Below are 24,264 nucleotides of genomic sequence, written 5' to 3' on the forward strand. Positions count from 1 at the left end.
TATCTACCTAGCTAGTAGTGAGCAGGGTGGGCAGTGACCCAGCTAAAAACAAACATTCCCACACCTTAGAGAACATTTCCATCCCTATTCCAGGGGAGGGTCATGTAATTTGTAATTGATGAAAAGTCAATATTTCTCAGTGTTTTCATAATTAGTTGCTTATTGGACTATACAGTAAAATTGGAAAGTTTTCAGACTCCTTCCCTTTTTCACATTTTGTTACGTTACAGCCTTATTCTAAAAAATCTCAATCTACACACAATAAATACCCCATAATGACAAAGCGAAAACAGGTTTTTAGATTATTTTGCAAATGTATTAAATAAACTGGACTCAGACCCTTTGCTATGAGATTTGACATTGATTTCAGATACATCCTGTTTCCTTTGAACATCCTTAGATGTTTATCCAACTTGATTGGAGTCCACCTGTGGTAAATTCAATTGATTGGACATGATTTGGAAAGGCACACTCCTGTCTATATAAGGTCCCACAGTTGACAGTGCATGTCAGAGCAAAAACCAAGCCACGAGGTCGAAGGAATTGTCCGGAGAGCTCCGAGACAGGATAGTGTCAAAGCACAGATCTGGAGAAGGGTACCAAAACATTTCTGCAGCATTGAAGGTCCCCAAGAACACAGTGGCCACCATCATTCTTAAATGGAAGAAGTTTGGAACCACCAAGACATCTTCCAAGAGCTGTTGTCCTAAACTTAACAATCAGGGGAGATGGGTCAGGGAGGTGACCACAAATTAGAGCTCCAGAGTTCCTCTGTGGAGATGGGAGAACCTTCCAGAAGGACAACTAAATCAGGCATTTATAGTAGAGTGGCCAGACGGAAGCCACTCCTCAGTAAAAGGACTCTCAGACCATGAGAAACAAGATTCTCTGGTCTGATGAAACATAGATTAAACTCTTTGGCCTGAATGGCAAGTGTTACGTCTGGAGGAAACCTGGTACCCTATGGTATCCCTATGGTGAAGCATGGTGGTGGCAGCATCATGCTGTGGGGATGTTTTTCCAGTGGAAGGGATTGGGAGACTAGTCAGGATTGAGGGAAAGATGAACGGAGCAAAGTAAAGAGAGATCCTTGTGCACCAGAGCACTCAGGGCCTCAGATTGGGGCGAAGGTTCACCTTCCAACAGAACAACAACCACAAGCACACGCCAAGACAACGTAGGAGTGGCTTAGGGACAATCTCTGAACATCCTTGAGTGGCCCAACCAGAGCCCGGACTTCAACCCGATCTAATATCTCTGGCGAGACCTGAAAATAGCTGCGCAGCGACACTCCCCATCCAACCTGACAGAGCTTGAAAGGATCTGCAGAGAATGGAAGGAACTCATCAAATACAGGTGTGCCAAGCTTGTAGCATCATACACAAGAAGACAATAGGCTGTAATCCCTGCCAAAAGGTGCTTCAACATAGGGGTCTGAATACTTATACATTTTCACAAATGTCTAAAAACCTGTTTTTGCTTTGTCATTAGGGTGTATTGCGCGTAGATTGAGGGAAAAATGTAATTCATTTTAGAATAAGGCAATAAAGGTAATAAAATGTGGAAAAAGTCAAGGGGTCTGAATACTTTCCAAATGCCCTGCATATAGGCCTATCACTGTCGCAAGGCATATGAACTAACAGGTTATAAAGCAAACAACGCAATGATCACAACACATTTGTAATATGGCTTTTTTTTGGCTTCCCCTGTGATTTTACCCCCGCATCATTACGTAATGGGGATAGGGAATTCTAAATGAAAACATTTGAATCAAAAGCATCTTGTAGTTAAAAATCTTTAATATTTATATATGTACACATTGACTTACATATTCCTGTAATGGCAAGTAACGTTTAAATTCATTAAAAGTGATTGGGTGCCACAAGTAACCATCTCTCCAAATAAAAACAAACTTCTCAGGTGTTTTTACACACATGCGGGTCAGGTTACATGGAGAGGGCTCGCTGAGAGCACAAGAACCTTTCCTCTCTATTCCCTACTCTCCTTCCCTCTCTTTTTGTGCTGCAGTAGACACCTGCCTGTCATCCAAACGGCTAGTGCTGGAGTCTGGGGTCTCTTTTTTTTTTCACCAGGCATTTGTTCCCTTTCCAAACGGTCTCAAAACTAGCTAACGTTAGTGTGTTTGGGCTGTTGTTACACTTGGGACTTATCCTAGTAACAAATAAATAAAAAAAAGAGTAAGGGTAAAAGACCTGGGTTGTATTCAAGGTTATTCAACGGTTTTGTAAACCGCTAGGCAAAATGCTGTTGCAACGCCTTGGGATAGCACTATATGGTGTTTTGAGCCTAATAAGAACAGGGCCACGTTCAGTAATAGTGGTAATAATTATGGACCAAATAAAAGTCCCTTTCCCGGATGCCATACCTACAGGCGGAGGCGTCATGCCCATTGAAACCGTTACACATTACATAGTTTATTTTACACGGAATTAAATTATACTGAATTTGACTACCAGTAGCCCCTCAAATAGAATTAGGTGCATATCTCCTCTGCCAGCCTGATAATTCACATAATTCGAGGCAAAAACTCTTCACGTCACCTCAGTTCCCTCCTAGACTTGTATACAACCCTGATTGTTATCCTATAAACACACTGGTAAAAACATAGTGGCACATCCATAATGTTGCCCAACCATGTCAAGTCCTTATTATACCTTGTATTTTAATGTGATTACAAATGCCGATATGCACAATAAAGAGCTGTCAAATGAACAAAAAAAATAAATGAATAGAGAATGTATTTAGTCCAAGGGCATCATTCCATGGCAGTCCCAAATCCCATAGTCCTTTATAGTGTCATAAACTAAGCTTTTAATAAAAACTTGAATTCAGAGTTTCAGAACTGTACGTTCACATCACAGGGTGTGACGGAGCCGGTGCATTGAATAGCTGCATGCTGCCCCCTGGTGGTGTTGACGAGGAGATAGGCGCACTACAGGAAGGGGTTGGTGGAAGAGCCTCCAGCAGGGTAGGATCCAGCCGGGGCTCCCGCCTGGTTCAAAACAAATGGTTCATCAATATCGTAAAATAACATCACCATCAGCATGACTTCCAAACTCATCCATGAAGTTAGCAGAGAGAGCGCAGCTGCATGGGTGACCGCCCACATAGGTGTTTTTACATTGGACCCATGCAGAAGTTGCATGTGTATGTAAATTCAGACTTGTATGTGTTATGTCACAAAGTGTTTCACATTGGTATTACAAGTATTACTGTTAAAGACCACAATGCATCCTTCGGTCCCACAACATGATCTGGAAACGCACACACAAGCTTCGAGCTGCTCACCATGAATGGGTTATTGGTCATCCCCGGCCCAGCTATGGGCTGCCCAAAGGGGGTCATGGAGGGCTTGGTCTGCCCGTAGACTGGGTATCCACCAGGGCCTGTCCATGCAGAGAAAACAAATCTGGCTGAATGGTCTATTTACCATTTAACCTTAGTAATAACTTTTCCATTTAAAAAAAAAAAAAATTATAAACCTGGTAAATGTAATAACTTGCTGGTAAACGTAATAAAATGTTGAACGGTAAAGTTGACTTTTTCTGCTAAATTGTAAAGTTATTACGTTAACCGGTGGTTATTACATTAACCGGTGAGTAACAACTTCATGAATAATGTAATAACTTCAACCAAACATGTAATAACATACCAAAATCAATTTTTTGTACTACTACCCTTGATGTACATACCACCACCTAGTGCCAATCACAACACAAACAACTCATACAGGAATACATAGACACTCACAAGCACACATTGAAATGTACCCACATGCATAGTCTCACTCACTCACTCACACACCACTTTATTTGATCCTTATTAAATCAAGCTTATTATGTTATCCGGTGGTTATTATGTCAGGTCACCAGGACAGTAGCAACTTTATTTCATGAAGCATAACTTCAACTGGTCATGTAATAACAATGTCTGTGTTATTTCCCTTGTTTTTAATGGACATGGACTAGTGTTAAAACCATTAATCCGGCACTCCAGGAAGGCTCAAGCAAACACCCAAAGTATTCGAACGATTTCAAAATCGGTTTGGCCGATCTGGATGGCACCAGGGCAATTGGGTGTCAAATGAACATGCTGAGTAACCTTGCATGAAACCTGAAGACTGCCATTACAAGGTAACACAAGCTAACAACCTTGGCTTCAGTTCAGTAGAGGCTATCAAAGTAATGTGCTGCACAGAACCAACACAGTCAGTAACACCAGCAACCATGCAGCTCAATACAAACTATACTGAACAAAATATAATATACGTTTATTTGAGAATCAGGTGACGTTCCCCGGACAAACACGGAACTAGACAAAAAAAGGAACCATACAAGACCGCCAGGGGACTATGACAACGTCCTGGCGACCATTTTGTGACGTCCTGGGGACTAATTATTAGCAGGGAACTATTGTAGATGACATGTTTAGATTTAGCAGCAAAAGTTATCTTATCATTCCACAATGTATTACGATTACCAGCAAGCTTTAACATTTACTGGTTTTATTACATAAGAAAAAAATCTAAAAGTTATTTCAAACAGAAAAGTTATTACATTTACCGTTGTTACAGGGATACCTGCCAGAAAAACAACCTTTGTTTATAGTGGAGGGCCACAAGAAAATTTGAAACATTTGGTGAGTCAAAACACAATATTTGGTGGGGGGAGGGAGGGGGGAAATCACAGCTTTGAAGTAAAGTCCAAACTATATTGTGTTATGGGTGAAACTACTAAGGAGAAGAGGGCACACTACTTACCGTTGGGTTGCTGGGGGTGGTAGGCCCCCGGCTGGGTGTAAGGGCAAGGGGCCTGGCCAGGGAAGGGCTGCTGGAATGTCCCACTGAAACTGGTCGGGAGGCAGTAAGAGGAGGGGTTCCCAAAGCCAGCAGGCATACTCATAGAGCCTGTGCCAAACGAGGCTACGAAACACAGAGAGAGGGGAGGGCGGAGTGAGTACCACAAACACAGTGGTACACAACCGTACCTTTCAATGTACAGTATCTACTGATATCAAACAATGCTATTTCAGACAAATTGACACGCATTCACTGGCAGAGGCCCAAACATGTCCTTTAAGCATGCTTGTGTTCATACTTCTGACTTCAACCACACACACGTTATGCATGTATTTATGTACTTTCACGTGCTCTCTCTCTCACACACACACACACACACGGCCGGTGCTATACCATTAGTCTGGAAGGGGTTGGTGGCCATATCCGGGGCGGCGGCAACAAATGGATTATTGGACGGGATGGCTGAAACAGGACATTACATCATGTTTTCATTACATTTGAGGGTCACCCATTTCAGAACTCAATGTTCAGGAATATGTAACACAATCCACTCACCTCCAAAGCCTTGCTGCACATGCATGCTGGGTAATACTGACTGAGTCTGGGCAGGCGAGGTTCCCAACACAGCTCCAAACATATTCCTAGATTCACATAAATACATAACATGAATCAATTTGTTACCGCATTGAATCATAAAAAAAAACACTTTTTTAGCAAGATCCAGAGGCAGTGTTAGTTTGTGCATATCTAAAACCTATTTTTAGTGCCAAGTTTTAAAGTGGCGTCTGTCTCTCACCCCTGGACACTGCTCCCTGTGGGGGCCGAAGAGCTCAGCTCGTTGTCCAGCTCAGCAAGAGCAGCGTAGCGGTCCTCTGCTGAAGTGCCCAGCTGGGACGGAGCCGGTACAGCACCGGCCACCGACGGCACTGGGACACCTCGCCCTACAGAGAGCGAGAGACATACACAGGGGTCAATATACACACATGGCAATGGACATGGACACTAACACACAAAAATAAGATAACATGCTGTGCCCCTGTTGGGCTTGGAACAGATATAATGTAAATAAGAGGGAATGTATGAGAATGGGACCCAGGGGTACCTGATGCAAAGGACTGTGAGGGGGGTGAGGTGCTGAAATGTGAAGGTACTCCAGAGTTGCCAAACGCCTCAAAGTTGGCAAAGTCGGCGTTTGAGCTAACCTGAGTCGCTGCAAACCACAGAGGAGGAAACAAAACACTGACAACGTGAGGAATGTGGAAATCATAATGGCATTATGGTACATGGGAGGAGGGGCAGATGACAATGATTTAACACAAACACATTATAATAGCGTGTTAAGTCTTCTTACACTACTTTTTATAACTGATCATTTCCAAGCCCTCAAGATATGATGTTGTATCATTGAAGACAAACATTTCGAATCAACTCAATACTGGGAAACTCCTGAACTGCCATTTAAGTAAAATTTTCACTTCATTGACATTATTGCACGACTAAGTGGAAATTTGGCTGAAACTGAAGTTAGTTTGAGTGAAGGCCATTCCCACTCATTACCTGACTGGCTCGGGAAATGTGCAAAGTTGGCAAAGTTGGAGTTGCTGGCAGCCTGAGAGGGCGGAGTGGCAAAGATGTCTCCACCCAGGTCAGATAGGAGGTCAAACTTCTTCTCCTGAACTATAGGATAGGCCTGGGAGCGAACCACCACCGGCGACTGGCAGAGAGAGGGAGAGAGAGATGGAAGGGCATGAAGAATGACAGCATGCTTTAAAGAAAAATAACTGGGGACATTGGGTAGCACCCATTGACTTTTAAACTCAGAAAAAAAAGCAACGTCCTCTCACTGTCAACTGCGTTTATTTTCAGCAAACTTAACATGTGTAAATATTTTTATGAACATAACAAGATTCAACAACTGAGGCATAAACTGAACAAGTTCCACAGACATGTGACTAACAGGAATTTAATAGTGTGTCCCTGAACAAAGGGGGGGTTCAAAATCAAAAGTAACAGTATCTGGTGTGGCCACCAGCTGCATTAAGTACTGCAGTTCATCTCCTCCTCATGGACTACACCAGGTTTGCCAGTTCTTGCTGTGAGATGTTACCCCACTCTTCCACCAAGGCACCTGCAAGTTCCCGGACATTTCTGGGGGGAATGGCACTAGCCCTCAGCCTCCGATCCAACAGGTCCCAGACATGCTCAATGGGATTGAGATCCGGGGTCTTTGCTGGTCATGGCAGAACACTGACATTCCTGTCTTGTAGGAAATCACACACAAAACTAGCAGTATGGCTGGTGGCATTGTCAAGTTGGAGGTTCATGTCAGGATGAGCCTGCGGGAAGGGTACCACATGAGGGAGGAGGATGTCTTCCCTGTAACGCACAGTGTTGAGATTGCCTGCAATGACTACAAGCTCAGTCCGATGAGGCTGTGACACACCGCCCCAGACCATGATAGACCCTCCACCTCGATACCGCTCCAGAGTACAGGCCTCAGTGTAAGGCTCATTCCTTCAATGATAAACGCAAATCGGGCCATCACCCACGGTGAGACAAAACCGTGACTCGTCAGTGGCTGCCACTTTTTGCCAGTCCTGTCTGGTCCAGAGACGGTGGGTTTGTGCCCATATGCGACGTTGTTGCCGGTGATGTCTGGTGAGGACTTGCCTTACAATAGGCCTACAAGCCCTCAGTCCAGCCTCTCTCAGCCTATTGCGGACAGTCTGAGCACTGATGGAGGGATTGTGCGTTCCTGGTGTAACTCGGGCAGTTGTTGTTGCCATCCTGTCCCTTACCCGCTGGTGTGATGTTTGGATGTACCGATCCTGTGCAGGTGTTCTTATATGTGGTCTGCCACTGCGAGGACGATCAGATGTCCGTCCTGTCTCCCTGAAGCTCTGTCTTAGACGTCTCACAGTACGGACATTGCAATGTATTGCCCTGGCCACATCTGCAGTCCTCATGCCTCCTTGCCGCATGCGTAAGGCACGTTCACGCAGATGAGCAGGGACCCTGGGCATCTTTCTTTTAGTGTTATCCAGAGTCAGTAGAAAGGCCTCTTTAGCGTCCTAAGTTTTCATAACTGTGACATTAATTGCCTACCGTCTGTGAGCTGTTAGTGTCTAAACGACCGTTCCACAAGTGCATGTTCATTAATTGTTCATGGTTCATTGAACAAGCATGGGAAACAGTGTGTAAACCCTTTACAATGAAGATCTGTGAAGTTATTTGGATTTTTACGAATTATCTTTGAAAGACAGGGCCCTGAAAAAGGGACGTTTCTTTTTTCCCCAGAGTTTATAATGACCAGGGTTTAAAAATAAGCAACATTTTAGACCTTTAATAAAGTATCTAAAATTGCTAATGTTGTACTGTAGCTTAGACCCTATTTCACATCATCTGACGTTGTGTTGTACCCACCATCAGTTGAAACTTGCTCTTAAATACAGGGTGGGTTTCATTTCAATCACAGAAATAATAGAATGGACCCATCCCTTCAGACCACTGCAAATTAGCTGGTACAAGTTTAATTTGAATCACTACAACAAAAGATGACCACCGGTCCGACCACCGTCGAATGTCAACACTAGAACCGCTAATGCCAACGGCCACAGATGATTGATTTTGTAAATAAATAAAACAAATTGGGGTAGAAAAAAGCAACGTACTGCTCCTTCCCTTTTCCTAAATGTCTGTATTTTACATTGCTCAGTTGTCAGAAGGTGATTAAAACAAACAGAAGTACAGTACTTTAAGCTTTATCCCAGTTGTTCTCTCTCCACACCTATTTCAAGGTAAATGCGCTGTAGGACGTTGGTACCTAGCCAGGCACTTATGTCTCTCTCTCTCTCCTCACCGAATGAATGACGTAGGTTAAATGGATGCGTGGGTGACAGAAACTGATAATTGTGCACATTACTTCAACTGAATTCAAATTAGGCCTAACTGAATGATAAGGAGGGTGAAGACAAGAGGTTGAATTAATTTAGATTAGTGTAAAATTGGGAGCATAGATATGAGATGACGAGACTGATTCACGCGTAAAGGCACGGTTAAGGGCCCACAGGGCCCGATTACAATCAATAAATGCCTCCTTGTTTTCATATCTTGTCATGAATATATATTTTTATAAATATTTTATGCAATTAATTATTTACATTTGTCTTATGCCTATTTATCAGCATTGGCACTTATGCTTATACTAAATAATTTGACCGTGGCACCCTGAGGGTTCCTATCCTTCTTTTACATTATACACTGCTCAAAAAAATAAAGGGAACACTAAAATAACACATCCTAGATCTGAATGAATGGAATATTCTTATTAAATACTTTTTTCTTTACATAGTTGAATGTGCTGACAACAAAATGGAAATCAAACCAATGGAAATCAAACCCATTGAGATCTGGATTTGGAGTCACACTCAAAATTAAAGTTGAAAACCACACTACAGGCTGATCCAACTTTCATGTAATGTCCTTAAAACAAGTCAAAATGAGGCTCAGTAGTGTGTGTGGCCTCCACGTGCCTGTATGACCTCCCTACAACGCCTGGGCATGCTCCTGATGACGTGGCGGATGGTCTCCTGAGGGATCTCCTCCCAGACCTGGACTAAAGCATCCGCCAACTCCTGGACAGTCTGTGGTGCAACGTGGCGTTGGTGGATGGAGCGAGACATGATGTCCCAGATGTGCTCAATTGGATTCAGGTCTGCAGGAACTGCTGACACACTCCAGCCACATGAGGTCTAGCATTGTCTTGCATTAGGAGGAACCCAGGGCCAACCGCACCAGCATATGGTCTCACAAGGGGTCTGAGGATCTCATCTCGGTACCTAATGGCAGTCAGGCTACCTCTGGCTACCTCTGCGGCCCCCCAAAGAAATGCCACCACACACCATGACTGACCCACCGCCAAACTGGTCATGCTGGAGGATGTTGCAGGCAGCAGAACGTTCTCCACGGCGTCTCCAGACTGTCACGTGCTCAGTGTGAACCTGCTTTCATCTGTGAAGAACACAGGGTGCCAGTGGCAAATTTGCCAATCTTCTGTTCTCTGGCAAATGCCAAATGTCCTGCACGGTGTTGGGCTGTAAGCACAACCCCCACCTGAGGACACCGGGCCCTTATACCACCCTCATGGAGTCTGTTTCTGACCGTTTGAGCAGACACATGCACATTTGTGGCCTGCTGGAGGTCATTTTGCAGTGCTCTGGCAGTGCTCCCCCTGTCACTCCTTGCACAAAGGCGGAGGTAGCGGTCCTGCTGCTGGGTTGTTGCCCTCCTACGGCCTCCTCCACGTCTCCTGATGTACTGGCCTGTCTCCTGGTAGCGCCTCCATGCTCTGGACACTACACTGACAGACACAGCAAACCTTCTTGCCACAGCTCGCATTGATGTTCCATCCTGGATGAGCTGTACTACCTGAGCCACTTGTGTGGGTTGTAGACTCCTTCTCATGCTACCACTAGAGTGAAAGCACCGCCAGCATTCAAAAGTGACCAAAACATCAGCCAGGAAGCATAGGAACTGAGAAGTGGTCTGTGGTCCCCACCTGCAGAACCACTCCTTTATTGGGGGTGTCTTGCTAATTGCCTATAATTTCCACCTGTTGTCTATTCCATTTGCACAACAGCATGTGAAATGTATTGTCAATCAGTGTTGCTTCCTAAGTGGACAGTTTGATTTCACAGAAGTGTGATCGACTTGGAGTTACATTGTGTTGTTTAAGTGTTCCCTTTATTTTTTTGAGCAGTGTATTTTCCAGTGATGAGGACATGGATGTATGGTGGGGTATGCAAAATGGGTCAACTTTGAGCACCATTATCTCTTGAATGTTTTGGCATTCAGGTCTAAAAAGCCACTTTCTGTGCACTTCTACAAATACCTATGGAAGTGAAAAAGGGATTGAGTTTAAAAAGTTATTGAATTTACCCTAGACAAAGTTATGATTATTATTTTTTTTGCATCAGCCTAAAATGGATTTCCCCATATGTTAGGAAATGACTCAAAAGCACATTAGCCTGAGATGTACTACGTCATATGTTAGGAAAGAAGATGGGGAAATACCTGACGCGTTGGTGGGGTCTTGTTAAGCTGCAGGGTTCTCAGGGGCTGGACCTCCGGGGTGCTGCCTGTGCTGCTGGCTGAGGTGCCCGACTTGGAAGCCTGGGCTGTGGCTACCGTTCTAGCCTGGTCTGGAGAGACATACCTGTGTGCACACAACCATGAATAAAAATACATCCAGGGGTGGAATCGATGGGGAGTTCCCAAGGTGAAATCATGTTCACATGTAAAAATGGGTTGTTACTTGTTTTTTTAAAGTGAATTCATAAGATTTTACATTGAGAGCTCTGAGTGTGATTTTACATTAATACATCACAATAGAAACTGTGGGATCTGCAAATCAAATGATTCTGCTTTTGAAGATGTTCAGTTCACACAACACAATAGAAAGCAAGTGAGTGAAGTTCAGTGAACAGATGAATGAACCAAAAAGAAGCATCTCACCATCTTTTTTTCTCGTACTTTTCCTGGAGGAATTCTTTTACTTTCTGTGGTTCGTGGAAGTCTGGAACAACCAATGTCCGGTCATTGTACAGCCCCAACCAGATGTGTTTACAAACCTAGAGTAGAGAAAATGTTTGGGGAGAGGGTGTGGCGAGAGAGCGCGAGAGAAAAAGGAATGCCAATAAACTCCCTAGAGAGAAACAAAAAAACCTCAAATAAAGAAAGCAGACATGAGGAGACAGACATGCATAAAGACACTAATCCAGTGTTTTTCCAATGCTGGTCCTAGGGGCCCACAGGGTAAGCAGGATTTTGTTCTAGCCCAATACAAACACATCTGACTCAACTAATCATCAATACCTTTGAATGAATTGGATTTGTTAGTGCTAAACTGGAATAAAAGCCTGCACTCCCTGCAGATCACTAGGGTTGAAGTACACATTTCTTAGTACATTACTTGACCTCATGTCATTACCTCGTTGGTGTGTTTCTGTAGGAATTCGATTTCCTGTTGCGTGAAGGTGGTCATAGAGATGGACTTCACTCTGTGGGGGGGATTCAGCCCTCGTCTAGTTGGGAGTGGAGGGGTATGTATTCGGTGTCATTCAGTTTACAAAGACCAGGCACAACATGACTGCACACTCACAGCTAAACTGTGCATTTACTGACATTCACTGTCAAAAGGGTTGTTCCATTTGATTTCAATCACTTTTTGACCGCCCCCTTTATATTTGAACAAAACTTGTCATATATTTTTGCCCATGGTAGAAGTGGCCAGAGAGTGACTTTTTGAACCTGAATGCCAAAACATTTAGGAGACAGAGGTGCTCAAAGTTGCCCCATTTTGCATCAATGTCTTTAACACTGGAAAATATAAACAGGGATGTCAAACTATTTATCCTTTAGCAGCAATTATCAAAAACAACTCATTTTTGCATATGCTTTAACCATATTTTACATAAGCTGAGGTGTTTGTATTGTGCCCGCTATCTGTTGAGACACAGCATACTGTTGAATACAGGGCGGGTGTAATTTCAATCATAGACATTCATAGAATGGATTTCTCTCTTCAGACCACTGCAAATTAGCTGGTACATAATTGAAATTCTAATGTTTACTTCCAATTACTACCACAAAGATGGCCACCAGTCCCCCCAGCGTAGAATGTCAACTTAAATTGAAATATCTATTCTTTTATCTACATTTCTATGATTTCAATAGGTTTCCTATGGAAGATTGACAGTATAATTTAAAACTGATATTCCCATTCAAGTCAACATTCTCTGAGGTGTGGACCTCCAAACCATCTTTGTGCTACCATTTCAAAGATGAAATTTCTATTTTATTCACATTTTAGTACATTTATCTGGCAAACCATGACACCCAATAGCATGCTGTTTCAACCAATAGCAGGCCTAACAAACACATCAGATGATGTCAAATAAGGTCTAAGCTACACGTGGGGGAAAAAAATAGTTTATGCATTTAGATCATTTATGTTAAAATTTAAAAAAATATATAGATATATAAAAGTTTGACAACCCTGTTTGTGAGCTTTTGAATTATATCAAACTCAAACATGTATATTGTCCAGTGATGAAGACATGGATATTCACTTTGGGAAACTCCATCTCCTATATGTTATGGCATTCATGTCCAAGAGGTCAAAAAGTGATTGAAATCAGATGGCACATCCCAAAAGTGAAAACCACCAGTGAAAGTCATTATATGATTCATAAGGCTATGCATTCATGTGCCTAGCCTTCACATATGACGTGAGATGATCACTTGTGGCATCAATTGTGGTCTTGTCAGAAGTCCTTTCCTATTGTGGTCTCTGAACCATATCATTTGCATTACTTGACCTACTGCCCCATTTCATGTATTCTACAAGACAGTGTCTGTCTGGCACTTATACACTTCCTCTATCTCAGGGATGGAAAACGCCAATCCCTGGGGGCCTGATGTGTCACTTTCCCCCCAGCCCTATAACTAACACACCTGATTAAACGGAATTGCATTCTAAACTGAATACCTTGATTAGTTGATTATTGGAGTAAGGTGTTTTAGCAGGAGCTGGAGCAAAAAGTGTGTCAACAATCAGGCCCCCCGAGGACTTGCCCATCCCTGCTCGATCTATACACATATAGGCGTGAGCAACGGATGTCCCAAACTACGCCTACGGTATAGACGAGATGATTGGGAAATAGGTTCGCCGGTGCCGTGACGTGCCGTTTTGACACACTGGTCAAATATTTGCCTTTTATCAGACAAGTACTTTCGGCACAAACAATCCTTTAGTTAGTTGCCAAGCTAGGTATGGAACTGAATATTGACCTTCTAAAGATTGGGAATTGAGACCCCTCCTTACAACAAAGCATGGGCTTGCGACCCAGCCCAACCAATGGCCTCGAGCTAACGTCGGATAGCATTACCTGCTGTGTTGGGGAGCTTGCCAACGTTAGGCTAAACCACCAAAACACATAATAAAGAGCGTCATTTTGCTTTAAAAACAAGCCCACATAAAAACACAACCATAGAATCAACACAGTACTTACAAGATGCCAGAACAGGTGGTACAGACGAAGGAACCCACTGTCATGTTGGCATAAGTCGGGCCGCGCTGGTCGCAATCAAAGCACTTCCTATTCGGGGGTTGGCTAGTCATTTCCCGAAGCATCTTGAGATGCGTCTCCTCTTGCTTTCGCTTCGCACTCGTCGCCATGGTTGAGAAATGGGGCTACTAACGGTGGGAGAAGTTTATCGAGGCCTAGGGAGAGGATGTCTTCGGGGAGGCTTGCCTCGACAGCGGTGGTGGTTCAGACACCTTGCTGAGAGGTCTAGTGGGACGGACACGTTCCTTCTTCGTTGGCATACAGGAGGTGTACCAGACAGCTAACCGGAGAGTGACTGACACCTACCGGTGGGAAGATCTGGTGGGCAGTAATTCGACAACAAATTACATTGATTAATAAAAGTTTAATAGTAAATACCATCATTCTGACATCTTGTGTAAAAACACAGATACAAGAGATTATCATATTTTGGTCTCTACTTTGACATGATCATGTTTATCAAGATAAGAAAGTCCTTTGCCTCAAATTTGGCACTGTTGAGGGTAGCAGGTGTCCACCAAATAAGCCATGAGCCCATCTGACCTTCCTCCATAGAAATCAATCGGCTCCTGTTTTGGATGAGGGAACAAGCAAGCCAAGGCCCCACAGACAGTGGTTGCACTGTTCTCGCCAATGAGTCTCCGCCTCTGCTCATCCTGTTTACTTGCTCCCTAGGAGTTGCCCTGGTCATGTTCATTAGGGGCACGTTTTTAAAACAGAAAACGAATATGAGCATTACTTATTGGATATGCCCAGGTAGTCTGCCCCCTGTTTCAAGGTGGTGCCTAATGAACACGACCCCAAGGTACTCTCTGTCACAAATCTTTACATAATAAGAATTGGTTTATGCTCAATCGTTAGGAAGTTAATGAAATGTATAGATCAGTTGATCTGCACAGCTCCTTTCTCAGGTAGACCCTCATGAACAAGCGCATCCTTTTAACTGTCAGACAGCTGGTTGGTAAGGATGCATTTGCAGTACCACCAGACTCCGTCGGAGGGCAGTGTCACTTTGGCCTCGCTCTCTTTTCTTTGGTGCCAATGGAATCCCCAGTTTCAGACGGCTACAAGTGGAGATAAGGCACAACACACTAACTGAATACATACCAGAAATACACAGGCTAATTTAGGTGTCACATCCCTTCAGTCTAGATTCCAGTCTGTTTCTGCTTTAGCCAACCTGTAATCATGAAATGTTATATTGCCAAACAAGGCAAGGCAACAATGTGACATTGTTACAACAATGTGAAAAGTTAACCTTAGTTGTATTGGATATAGTGGACCAATGTAAAGGGTTGATACAGTATGGGGATCTCCAAAGCCATAAATACCGTAGATATGAAACATTTGGCATCAATGAACAGGCTAATAAAGTCTGATATATAGCCATCTCTATACCAGGCTCTGGGCCTTGAGATATAGAGTTTAGCAGGTACTCCCACCATAAAATAGTGAGGTGTCATAAGTGTCATAGTGGGGTTATATTACCTGTTGCCTTTTCCGTGTAACACGGAAGAAGTCCTCCATGCGAGTTTGTCGGCTCTGTCCTGCTGCCTTGTCCTCCTCCCTCTCCTTCCTCAGGCGTTCACGCTTCTCACTGAACTTCTGCATTCGACCACGTACTCTTTGCTCCCTACATAACACACACACATATGGAATAATTCCGTTTTAGATTACTGGGCAAGGACATAAAACAACCATGCACTGCAGATATAGAGGACTCGATTTGTGCACACCAGGGGTCTCATATATCAAGCGCCTCAGTTTGACTTTTTTGAACACAATTAATAAGATTACATGGTCAAGGGGAACCTGATCCTACTCTGAGATGCTTGATACATATGGCCCCTGGTCTAATTCCAAAGGTGGTCGGTCATACAGGACCAGAACAGTACTTGATGTGTTTCTCATGGCACAGAAAGTGGACCAGGGCCTCCTCATCTGGCTCAGTCCAGACCAGGTTCGGTAGCTCGGTCAGGGGTGCATCCAAAAACAGCTTGCGGGCATCCTGATACTGCCAGAACAGTGGGACAGGGTGGGTCTGAAGGAGGAGGGAGAAAAGGGGTTGGGTGTTAGTCTAATTACATGGACAGGAACATAGCATAGAAGGTGAGGTCTGAGATGAAAAATGAAATAATAATTCGTTCATATATGTTATTCATATGTGGAGTGGTAACAAATGACATATATCATTTAATATTTTCTTGGTTTACTAGTATATTTTATCCAGACTTATAGATAAGACTTCAGCAAACACATTGGAACCAAAATCTCCAAGACAATTGCATTGCAGTAATACGAACAGTTGTCAGGGAGGGAACATTTACCTTTCTGTTGATGTTCAGCACCACGTTCTCTATGTTCCGGTGCTGCTGGATCAGAGTCAGAGCTCTCTTAGGTCCAAGGCCTGTGATTTTGTCACAGTAGTCACAGCCCAACAAGATACACAGGTCCACAAACTGACATACATTAGGAGGAAAGACAAGGGGTGTTAGCCTAAGAGATTAAATATCACTGAATAGATAGTATGGGAGCATTTTGAGGGTTGAGAGACAGTTGAGAGATTACACTTGAGAGAAAGGTACATGATGTTTATGCCTTACAAGAATGTAGTATGCTTGTACACGATGCCTATGAACATGTAATGAAGGCCTTTGCCTCATTTAATACAAATGCTTTGGGTGGAGGAGGTATCTTACCTCATCATGTGTTATCTTCAAAATGTCTAGCAGCTTGGGCAGAGAGTACTCAATGACTTCGCTGCGAGGAGAATAATAATTTGATTTAGAGACCCAGAGAACTGGTCATTACAATTACAACATCAGTCATCATGTTTTTTTTTTGTTTTTTTTGCTAATACTTTGCCACAAAGTGCTTAGAAGTAACCATGGCCTAAAACCTTTTCTATTGGGGGAAACCACAGCAGTATAAACAAACTGTAAATATATGAAACATAAATCCTGTACACTCCAATTAGTATGATATGTTTCATATGATATGTATTACTTTGTAGATGTCCATTATCTATTTTGTATGATTTGTAACAAATTACAATTCATTTGATATGTTATGAATTGCAATTTGTACAATATGTTGTGAATCACAATTAGTACATCATGCTACGAATTTTCAGAAATGCAGAATATGTTACGAATTCCAATTTATTGTGGCTAACATTAGCTAAGTGGCTAACGTTAGCTAACCTACGTGTTAGGGGTTAAGGCTAGGGTCAATGTTATGCATGAAACACACCAACAATCTCTGTGCCGATAGGTATTTATCACAGTGGGAGTGTTCCTTCTCTTGCTAGAACAAAAGCAGTACCCGCTGCTTGCAGACCCGGTAGCGCCGAACCTACCGATTCTACTTGTAGAATCGCAATGCTCGTGTCAGTGGCCAACTACTTCACTTTGAGCCAATCAGAGCGCACGGACCCCCACGTGGGGGAGCCAACACTTCATATGCAATGTTGGCTATTGAATAGTAGCTAGCTAAGTGCACAGATGCAATACACACAACACTAAACACTTCCTCCAAACTATCTAACCACTGTAGCTAGTATTGGCATTATAATTCAATCACAATGGATTTGCTAGTTTCCATTAAACAGCTGCCTGTGTTAGCTTCTGAGTTAGTGCAGTGTCCTTAGCTGGCTATGTTGCTCTAGCTAGCAAATATGCTAACTTTAGCTAGCTAGCTAAACATTTGGCTATGGGCTGGCACTGACAGTATGGGATTATGGAAAGTGAATTAAATTGTTTCTTCGTCATCTTGCTAGGTAGTTATCTAGCTGTGGTCATCTGGTTAGTATCAACAAGGGCTTTCTATAAAATAGCAACATTAGCCAGAGTGTCCATGTCTCCATCCAATTCGCTACACATGTATAACAACTTCTAAATATGTGTATGCGACATACTCGATTTGACAGCTTGGAATGTAGACCATAAGTAATATGCACAGATATGCAAAGCCAAACAACGCAACTGCCACATTCTGGTTTGGAGTATTTTAACAAGGCCTGATGACTTCCAAGGTCTTTGCTGTGTGAATAAAAAAGACATTGACTGCAGACCCCCTGTTCAGAGGTGCTAAGTACTGTCGGCAGGCAAACGTTTCACTATCCTGCTGGTGTCTTGAGCTTTTATGGTTAAGCTTAGGGTTAAGGTTATGAGTGATGTTAAAGGGTTAAAGTTAGGTTTAGGGGAATTGTTAGCTAGCATGCTAAGTAGTTGCAAAGTAGCTAAAAAGTAGTAAGTAGTTACAACGTTGATAATTAGCTAAAATGTGATGAGATTCGAACATGCAACCTTGTAGTTTCTTGACATTCGCGTTATTTGGGTTGCTAGACATTCATGTTATACACTCACCCATACCAAATCATTGTCTTATGTAACCACTGGGGCGGCAGGTAGCTTAGTGGTTAGAGTGTTGGACTAGTAGCAGAAAGGTTGCAAGATCTAAACCCCGAGCTGACAAGGTAAAAATCTGTCTTTCTGCCCCTGAACAAGGCAGTTAACCCACTGTACCTAGACCATCATTGAAAATAAGAATTTGTTATTTACTTACTTGCTTAGTTAAAAAAAGGTAAAAGAAATACCAAACATAACATATCATACTAATTTGAGTGTCCCTGAAGTACATTTACTATATTACGTCTAGTCTATGAGACCAGGCTGTATAGACATGGTTATGGACTCAAAGGTGCACTCTCACCTGTTTTTCTTGGCATTGAGCTGGCGGATCAGAATGTTTCCACCAAAGGGCAAAGTATCCATGTCTTCTGATGCTACCGCGTCTACTGTGCCCTGTTTCACCAGGTGGGCACATAGTGCCTCGCCATCTCCTGGAGCCTGGAGAGAGCAAGAGAGTGGAAGGAGAGGGTTCATATGTTATGGTTATGGTGGTTGGTTTTTGTTCAAGACAACTTGGTATAATTAGGGTATGTGTTCAGGGTTAGCATGCTACATAGAGCACTCGCACACTGACCTGGATGATGGGCACACCCATAAGCTTCAGAAGGTGGAGACAGTCCCGTGTCTGAGGGGACACTACAGGTGCCCACAGAGAGGTCAAAAGTAAAATACAGGAAGATGGAAAACTGGTATGCGCTGTGATTGAATTCCAATGTTCTCTTACCTGCTCCTGAATGACTGGGGGAGCTCCAGCCTGCAACCTGTGCCCTCTTCTCCAACTGAAAGAAAACAGAGAATACAATTAAATTAAATCGTATTGACATGGACTGTAGCAAATTGTACCCTATTCCCTATTTAGTGTAGTGCACTACTTGTGAGGGTATCATTTTTTGAGGTACAGTGCCTTCAGAAAGTATTCATAACCCTTGACTTATTCCACATTTTGTTGTCACAGCCAGAAATTGATTAAATATATTTTTTTCCTCACCCATCTAGACACAATACCTCATAATGACAAAGGGAAAACGTGTTTTTCGAAAAGCCAGCAATTTTTTTGAAAATGACACCACTGAGTCAATACTCTGTAGAAGCACCTTTACCAGTGATTACAACTGTGAGTCTTTCTGGGTACGTCTCAGAACTTTCCACACCTGAATTGTGCAACATTTGCCATTATTATTTTTTTAAATTCTTCAAGCTCTATCAAATGGGTTGGTAATTATTGCTAGACAACCATTTTCAGGTCATGCCATAGATTTAAGTCAAAACTGTAACTCGGCCACTCAGTAACATTAACTGTCTTCTTGGTAAGCAGTTCCAGTGTAGATTTGGTGTTGTAGGTTATTATCCTGCTGAAAGGTGAATTCATCTCCCAGTGTCTGGTGGAAAGCAGACTGAACCAGGTTTTCCTCTAGGATGTTGCCTGTGCTTAGCTCCATTCAGTTTGTTTTTTATCCTGAAAAACTCCCCAGTCCTTAACGATTACAAGCATACCCATAACATGATGCAGCCACCATTATGTTTGAAAATTTGGAGAGTGGTACTCAGTAATGTGCTGTATTGGATTAGCCCCAAACACAACACTTTCTATACAGGACAAAAGGTGAATTGCTTCGCCACGTTTTTTGCAGCATTACTTTAGTGCCTTGTCGTAAACAGGATGCATATTTTGGAATATTTTTATTCCGAGCTTCCCACTCGGACAATTAAGTTAGTATTTTAGAGTAACTACAATGTTGTTGATCCATCCTACGTTTTCTTCTAACACAGCCATTAAACTCTGTAACTGTTTAAAAGTCACCATTGATCTCGTGGTGAAATCCCTGAGCATTTTCTGGCAACTGAGCTAGGAAGGATGCCTGTATCTTTGCAGTGACTGGGATGACTACACCATCCAAAGTGTAATCACAAGACATTTCAGCTTTCATTTTTTATTAATTTTGAATTATTTTTTGTAAAAAAATGTTAACCTTATGGGGTATTGTGTGTAGGCCAGTGACAAACAAATCTCAATTTAATCCATTTTGAATTCAGGCTCTAACAACAAAATGGGGGAAAAGTCAAGGGGTATGAATACTTTCTGAAGGCACCGTAGGTATCTATGGTCTCAGCTGTAATTCTAAGAGCACCACTAACCACAGCCCTTTTCTCTCCAGGAGGCTTCCCATCGAACACAAACAATGGTTTGATGTCATGCTCCAGGAAGGTTAGCGTTCGAAAGAACAAACCTGTCAAGGGACTAGAGTGAAAGGATGGGAACATGGGATAGAAACAGAAACATGGCCCAGAATTCAGAGTTAGTTTACACAGGTCTACACATCCCAATAGTCTAAAGTGACTCCCTCTCTTCCTCTAGCTACTTACTTAATCTGCACTGGCTGGAAAGAATTGGACAGATGACAGTAAATAACTGGTAGACATTCACCATATGCTTTCCCCTATCCTGTGATTTTAGATCAGTGCCGATGAAGGAGGGAGAAGCCACATTTGAGGTGCTGTCAACAATGCCAACGGTTGGGTAAGCTTCTCAATTTAGAAGTTAGAAATGACAGCTCACCCCAGTAACCGAAGATTTGGTACTGCAGTGCGGAACTGGTTCAGAACAATGGAGGTGTCCAACGCAATGACCTTTCCTAAAATTGAGACAAAACATTTGTAAAATCTTTGAGTGAACTCAATGAGTAGGAAACATCCAACTGTGCCCATATCTAGTACTGGATTAAACTTGACCAAGCTAGTTTGATAACGTGAATAATGCCTGCCCTGTCTGGTAGAGTCAATGTTGGGGAGACGTCATGTCAATTATTGGGTGGGGCACACTGATGCTCCATAACATTATACATGCTAGGATGAGATAAAGAGCATATGAAGGAGGTCAATGTTGATACTAGTAGCAAACTGCATGCTAGCTAGCTAACGTTAGCCTTAAGTAGCTAAGCATGCAAACTTACCTGTGTAGTCGCAGATCTCTTTGTAAGAAATGGCACCAGGTGCATCGCTACGAATCAAATCTGCCAGTTTTGTAATACCCATTGTGCTTGTCTGACAGTTAGTTATAAAGCCAACAAATTAGATACACAGTTTTGGTGATGCTGTACACCCGGAAACCTGCTTTGTTGTTGCTACACGAATCTACCAATAGGGGCAGGAGGGATCAAACAAATGGAGAGAGCACAGTAAGAGACTATACCTTAAAAAGCCACCCGTAATTTCTTACAGTAAACAATTTACAAACAATCCATTGATATACAGTGAACAAAAATATAAACGCAACATGTAAAGTATGGTCCCATCTTTCCTGATATGAAATATACGATCCCAGAAATGTTCCATATGGACAAAAAGCTTATTTCTCTCAAATGTTGTGCCCAAATATGTTTACATCCCTGTTAGTGAGCATTTCTCCTTTGCCACACGAATCCATCCACCTGACAGTTCTGGCATATTAAGAAGCTGATTAAACCGCATGATATTACGCAGGTGCACCTTGTCCTGGGGACAACAAAATGACACTCTAAAATGTGCTGTTTTGTCACACAACACAAAGCCACAAATGTCTCAAGTTTTGAGGGAGCATGCAATTGGCATGCTGACTGCATAAATGTCCACCAGACACAAGCCACCCCCAATGTTGAGAATTTGGCAGTACGTCCAACCGGCCTCACAACCGCAGACCACGTGTATGGTGTCGTGTGGGTGAGCGGTTTGCTGATGTCAATGTTGTGAACAAAGTGCCCTATGGTGGCAGTCGGAACAACGAACACAATTGTATTTTATCGATGGCAATTTGAATGGACAGAAATAACGTGACAAGATCCTGAGGCCCATTATGAGACTGATTTTTTTTAAAGGAATCTGTGACCAAGGGATGCTTATCTGTGTTCCCAGTCATGTGAAATTTATAGAGTAGGGCCTAATGAATTTATTTAAATTTCCTGATTTCCTCATGAACTTGAAAAGTTTGGGGTCACTTAGAAATGTCCTTTTTGAAAGAAAAGCACATTTTTTGTCAATTAAAATAACATCAAATTGATCAGAAATACAGTGTAGACATTGTTAATGTTGTAAATTACTATTGTAAAATTTTTTAATGGAATATCTACATAGGCGTACAGAGACCCATTATCAGCAACCATCACTCCTGTGTTCCAATGTCACACAGCATTGTACGAGATCTTCAGTTTCTTGGCAATTGCTTGGAAGGAATAGACTTCATTTTTCAGGACAGGTTTATTGCTTCTTTAATTAGCACAACAGTTTTCAGCTGTTCTAACAATTGCAAAAGGGTTTTCAAATGATCAGTTAGCCTTTTAAAATGATAAACTTGGATTAGCTAACACAACGTACCATTGGAACACAGGAGTGATGGTTGCTGATAATGGGTCTCTGTACGCCTATGTAGATATTCTGTTAAAAATCAGCCGTTTCCAACTACAATAGTCATTTACAACATTAACAATGTCTACACTGTATTTCTGCTCAATTTGATGTTCTTTTAATTAATGGCCAAAAAATGTTACTTTGTTATTATCTATGCATAGTAATTTTAATAACTCTACCTACATGTACATATTACCTCAATTACCTCGACTAACCTGTGCCCCAGCACATTGACTCTGAACCGGTACCCCCTGTATATAGCCTCACTATTGTTATTTTACTGCTTCCCTTTAATTATTTGTTACTTTCATTTCTTATTCTTATTTTTTTTCAAGTATTTAATTTTTTTACTTAATTAGAATTTTTTAACATTTTATAGTTGGTTAGGGCTTGTAAATAAACATTTCACTGTAAGTTCTACACCTGTTGTATTTGGCGCATGAGACAAATAACATTTGATTTGATTTGATGTACAGTACCAGACAAAAGTTTGGAAGCACCTACTCATTCAAGGGTCTTTCTTTCTTTTTACTATTTTCTACATTGTAGAATAGTAGTGAAGACATAAAAACTATGAAATAACAAATATGGAATCATATTGTAACCAAAAAAGTGTTAAACAAATCAAAATACATTTGAGATTCTTCAAAGTAGCCACTCTTTGCCTTTATGACAACTTTTTTGCACACTCTTGGCTTTCTCTCAACCAGCTTCAAGAGCTTCACCTGGAATGTATTTCAATTAACAGGTGCGCCTTGTTAAAAGTTAATATGTGGAATTTCTTTCCTTCTTAGTGCGTTTGAGCCAATCAGTTATGTTGTGACAAGGTAGGGGTGGTATACAGAAGAAATCCCTATTTGGTAAAAGACAAAGTCCATATTATGGCAAGAACAGCTCAAATAAGCAAAGAGAAACGACAGTCCATCATTACTTTAAAAAGGCTAAGAGGCAGTATTCGGAAGTTCAGATGACTGACGTGCCCAAAGTAAACTGTCTGTTACTCAGGCCCAGCTAGGTTAGGCATATAATTGGTAGTATTGGATAGGAAACAATGTGAAGTTTCAAAAACTGTTAAAATAATGTCTGTGAGTATTTCAGAACTGATATGGCAGGCGAAAACCCGAGGATAATCCATCCAGAATTTTGTTTTTGAGGTCACCCATTGAAATGCTTGTCTATTGGAAATTCAAAAGAAATCCTCCCATATTGCAGTTCCTATGGCTTCCACTAGATGTCAACAGTCTTTAGAAAGTGTTTCAGGCTTGATTTTTGAAAAATGAATTAGTAGTTTTTCAAGGTGGCTCTCATTTTGACTGGAGTCTTGGAGTCTTGCACACATCGTTATTTATCTATTTATATTTATTGAACTTATTACATTCCGTCTTAAAATTGTAATGTTTATTTACATATTATGGTACCTGAGGATTGATTAGAAATGTTGTTTGACTTGTTTGGACAAAGTTTATTGGTATCTTTTGGGATTCCTTTGTATACATATTGAACTAGTGGAACGGGTGTATTGCTG

The 24,264-nt window shown here is 42.0% G+C and overlaps 2 protein-coding genes across 4 annotated transcripts; both read right to left on the minus strand.

The window, feature by feature from the left end:
- Positions 1-1,781: 1,781 nt before the first annotated feature.
- On the minus strand, positions 1,782-14,270 carry LOC110530006 (arf-GAP domain and FG repeat-containing protein 1). 2 transcript variants are annotated; one of them, XM_021612756.3, is made up of 12 exons: positions 13,891-14,270; positions 11,808-11,901; positions 11,333-11,448; positions 10,892-11,033; positions 6,377-6,533; positions 5,922-6,029; positions 5,616-5,760; positions 5,375-5,460; positions 5,213-5,281; positions 4,781-4,942; positions 3,310-3,407; positions 1,782-3,013 (listed from the first exon to the last, which is right to left on the minus strand). In XM_021612756.3, the coding sequence occupies exons 1-12, from the start codon at positions 14,055-14,057 to the stop codon at positions 2,954-2,956; spliced, it is 1,404 nt and encodes a 467-aa protein (XP_021468431.3). In that variant the 5' UTR covers positions 14,058-14,270; the 3' UTR covers positions 1,782-2,953. The 2 variants fall into 2 exon arrangements, with proteins under 2 accessions (XP_021468431.3, XP_036841446.2); XM_036985551.2 differs by lacking the exon at positions 5,922-6,029.
- A 26-nt stretch (positions 14,271-14,296) lies between these two features.
- Positions 14,297-21,913, minus strand: zgc:110269 (putative flap endonuclease 1 homolog). 2 transcript variants are annotated; one of them, XM_021612758.3, is made up of 11 exons: positions 21,311-21,913; positions 20,917-20,992; positions 20,496-20,598; positions 19,084-19,138; positions 18,934-18,995; positions 18,661-18,797; positions 16,647-16,707; positions 16,275-16,406; positions 15,843-15,988; positions 15,436-15,580; positions 14,297-15,011 (listed from the first exon to the last, which is right to left on the minus strand). In XM_021612758.3, the coding sequence occupies exons 1-11, from the start codon at positions 21,390-21,392 to the stop codon at positions 14,955-14,957; spliced, it is 1,056 nt and encodes a 351-aa protein (XP_021468433.1). In that variant the 5' UTR covers positions 21,393-21,913; the 3' UTR covers positions 14,297-14,954. The 2 variants fall into 2 exon arrangements, with proteins under 2 accessions (XP_021468433.1, XP_090037981.1); XM_090181855.1 differs by lacking the exon at positions 20,496-20,598 and having other exon boundaries at positions 21,311-21,499.
- Between the last annotated feature and the right edge of the window lie 2,351 nt (positions 21,914-24,264).

Source organism: Oncorhynchus mykiss, chromosome 8 (assembly GCF_057628025.1).
Source record: "Oncorhynchus mykiss isolate SJ-2025 chromosome 8, ASM5762802v1, whole genome shotgun sequence".
NCBI classification, from domain to species: domain Eukaryota; kingdom Metazoa; phylum Chordata; class Actinopteri; order Salmoniformes; family Salmonidae; genus Oncorhynchus; species Oncorhynchus mykiss.

Bases quoted from the DNA above. Each gene is read 5' to 3' on its own strand.
- LOC110530006 (XM_021612756.3), bottom strand. From the start codon at position 14,057: ATGGCGACGAGTGCGAAGCGAAAGCAAGAGGAGACGCATCTCAAGATG. The intron at 5,461-5,615 runs GTGAGAGACAGA...ATGTGAATCTAG, and splicing joins ACAGGGAGCAGTGTCCAGGG to GAATATGTTTGGAGCTGTGT. The intron at 3,408-4,780 runs GTAAGTAGTGTG...CTGCATGGACAG, and splicing joins CCACCCCCAGCAACCCAACG to GCCCTGGTGGATACCCAGTC.
- zgc:110269 (XM_021612758.3), bottom strand. From the start codon at position 21,392: ATGGGTATTACAAAACTGGCAGATTTGATTCGTAGCGATGCACCTGGT. The intron at 19,139-20,495 runs GTTAGTGGTGCT...GTTTTCTTTCAG, and splicing joins CTGGAGAGAAAAGGGCTGTG to TTGGAGAAGAGGGCACAGGT. The intron at 16,407-16,646 runs GTAAGATACCTC...AATGTATGTCAG, and splicing joins TGAAGATAACACATGATGAG to TTTGTGGACCTGTGTATCTT.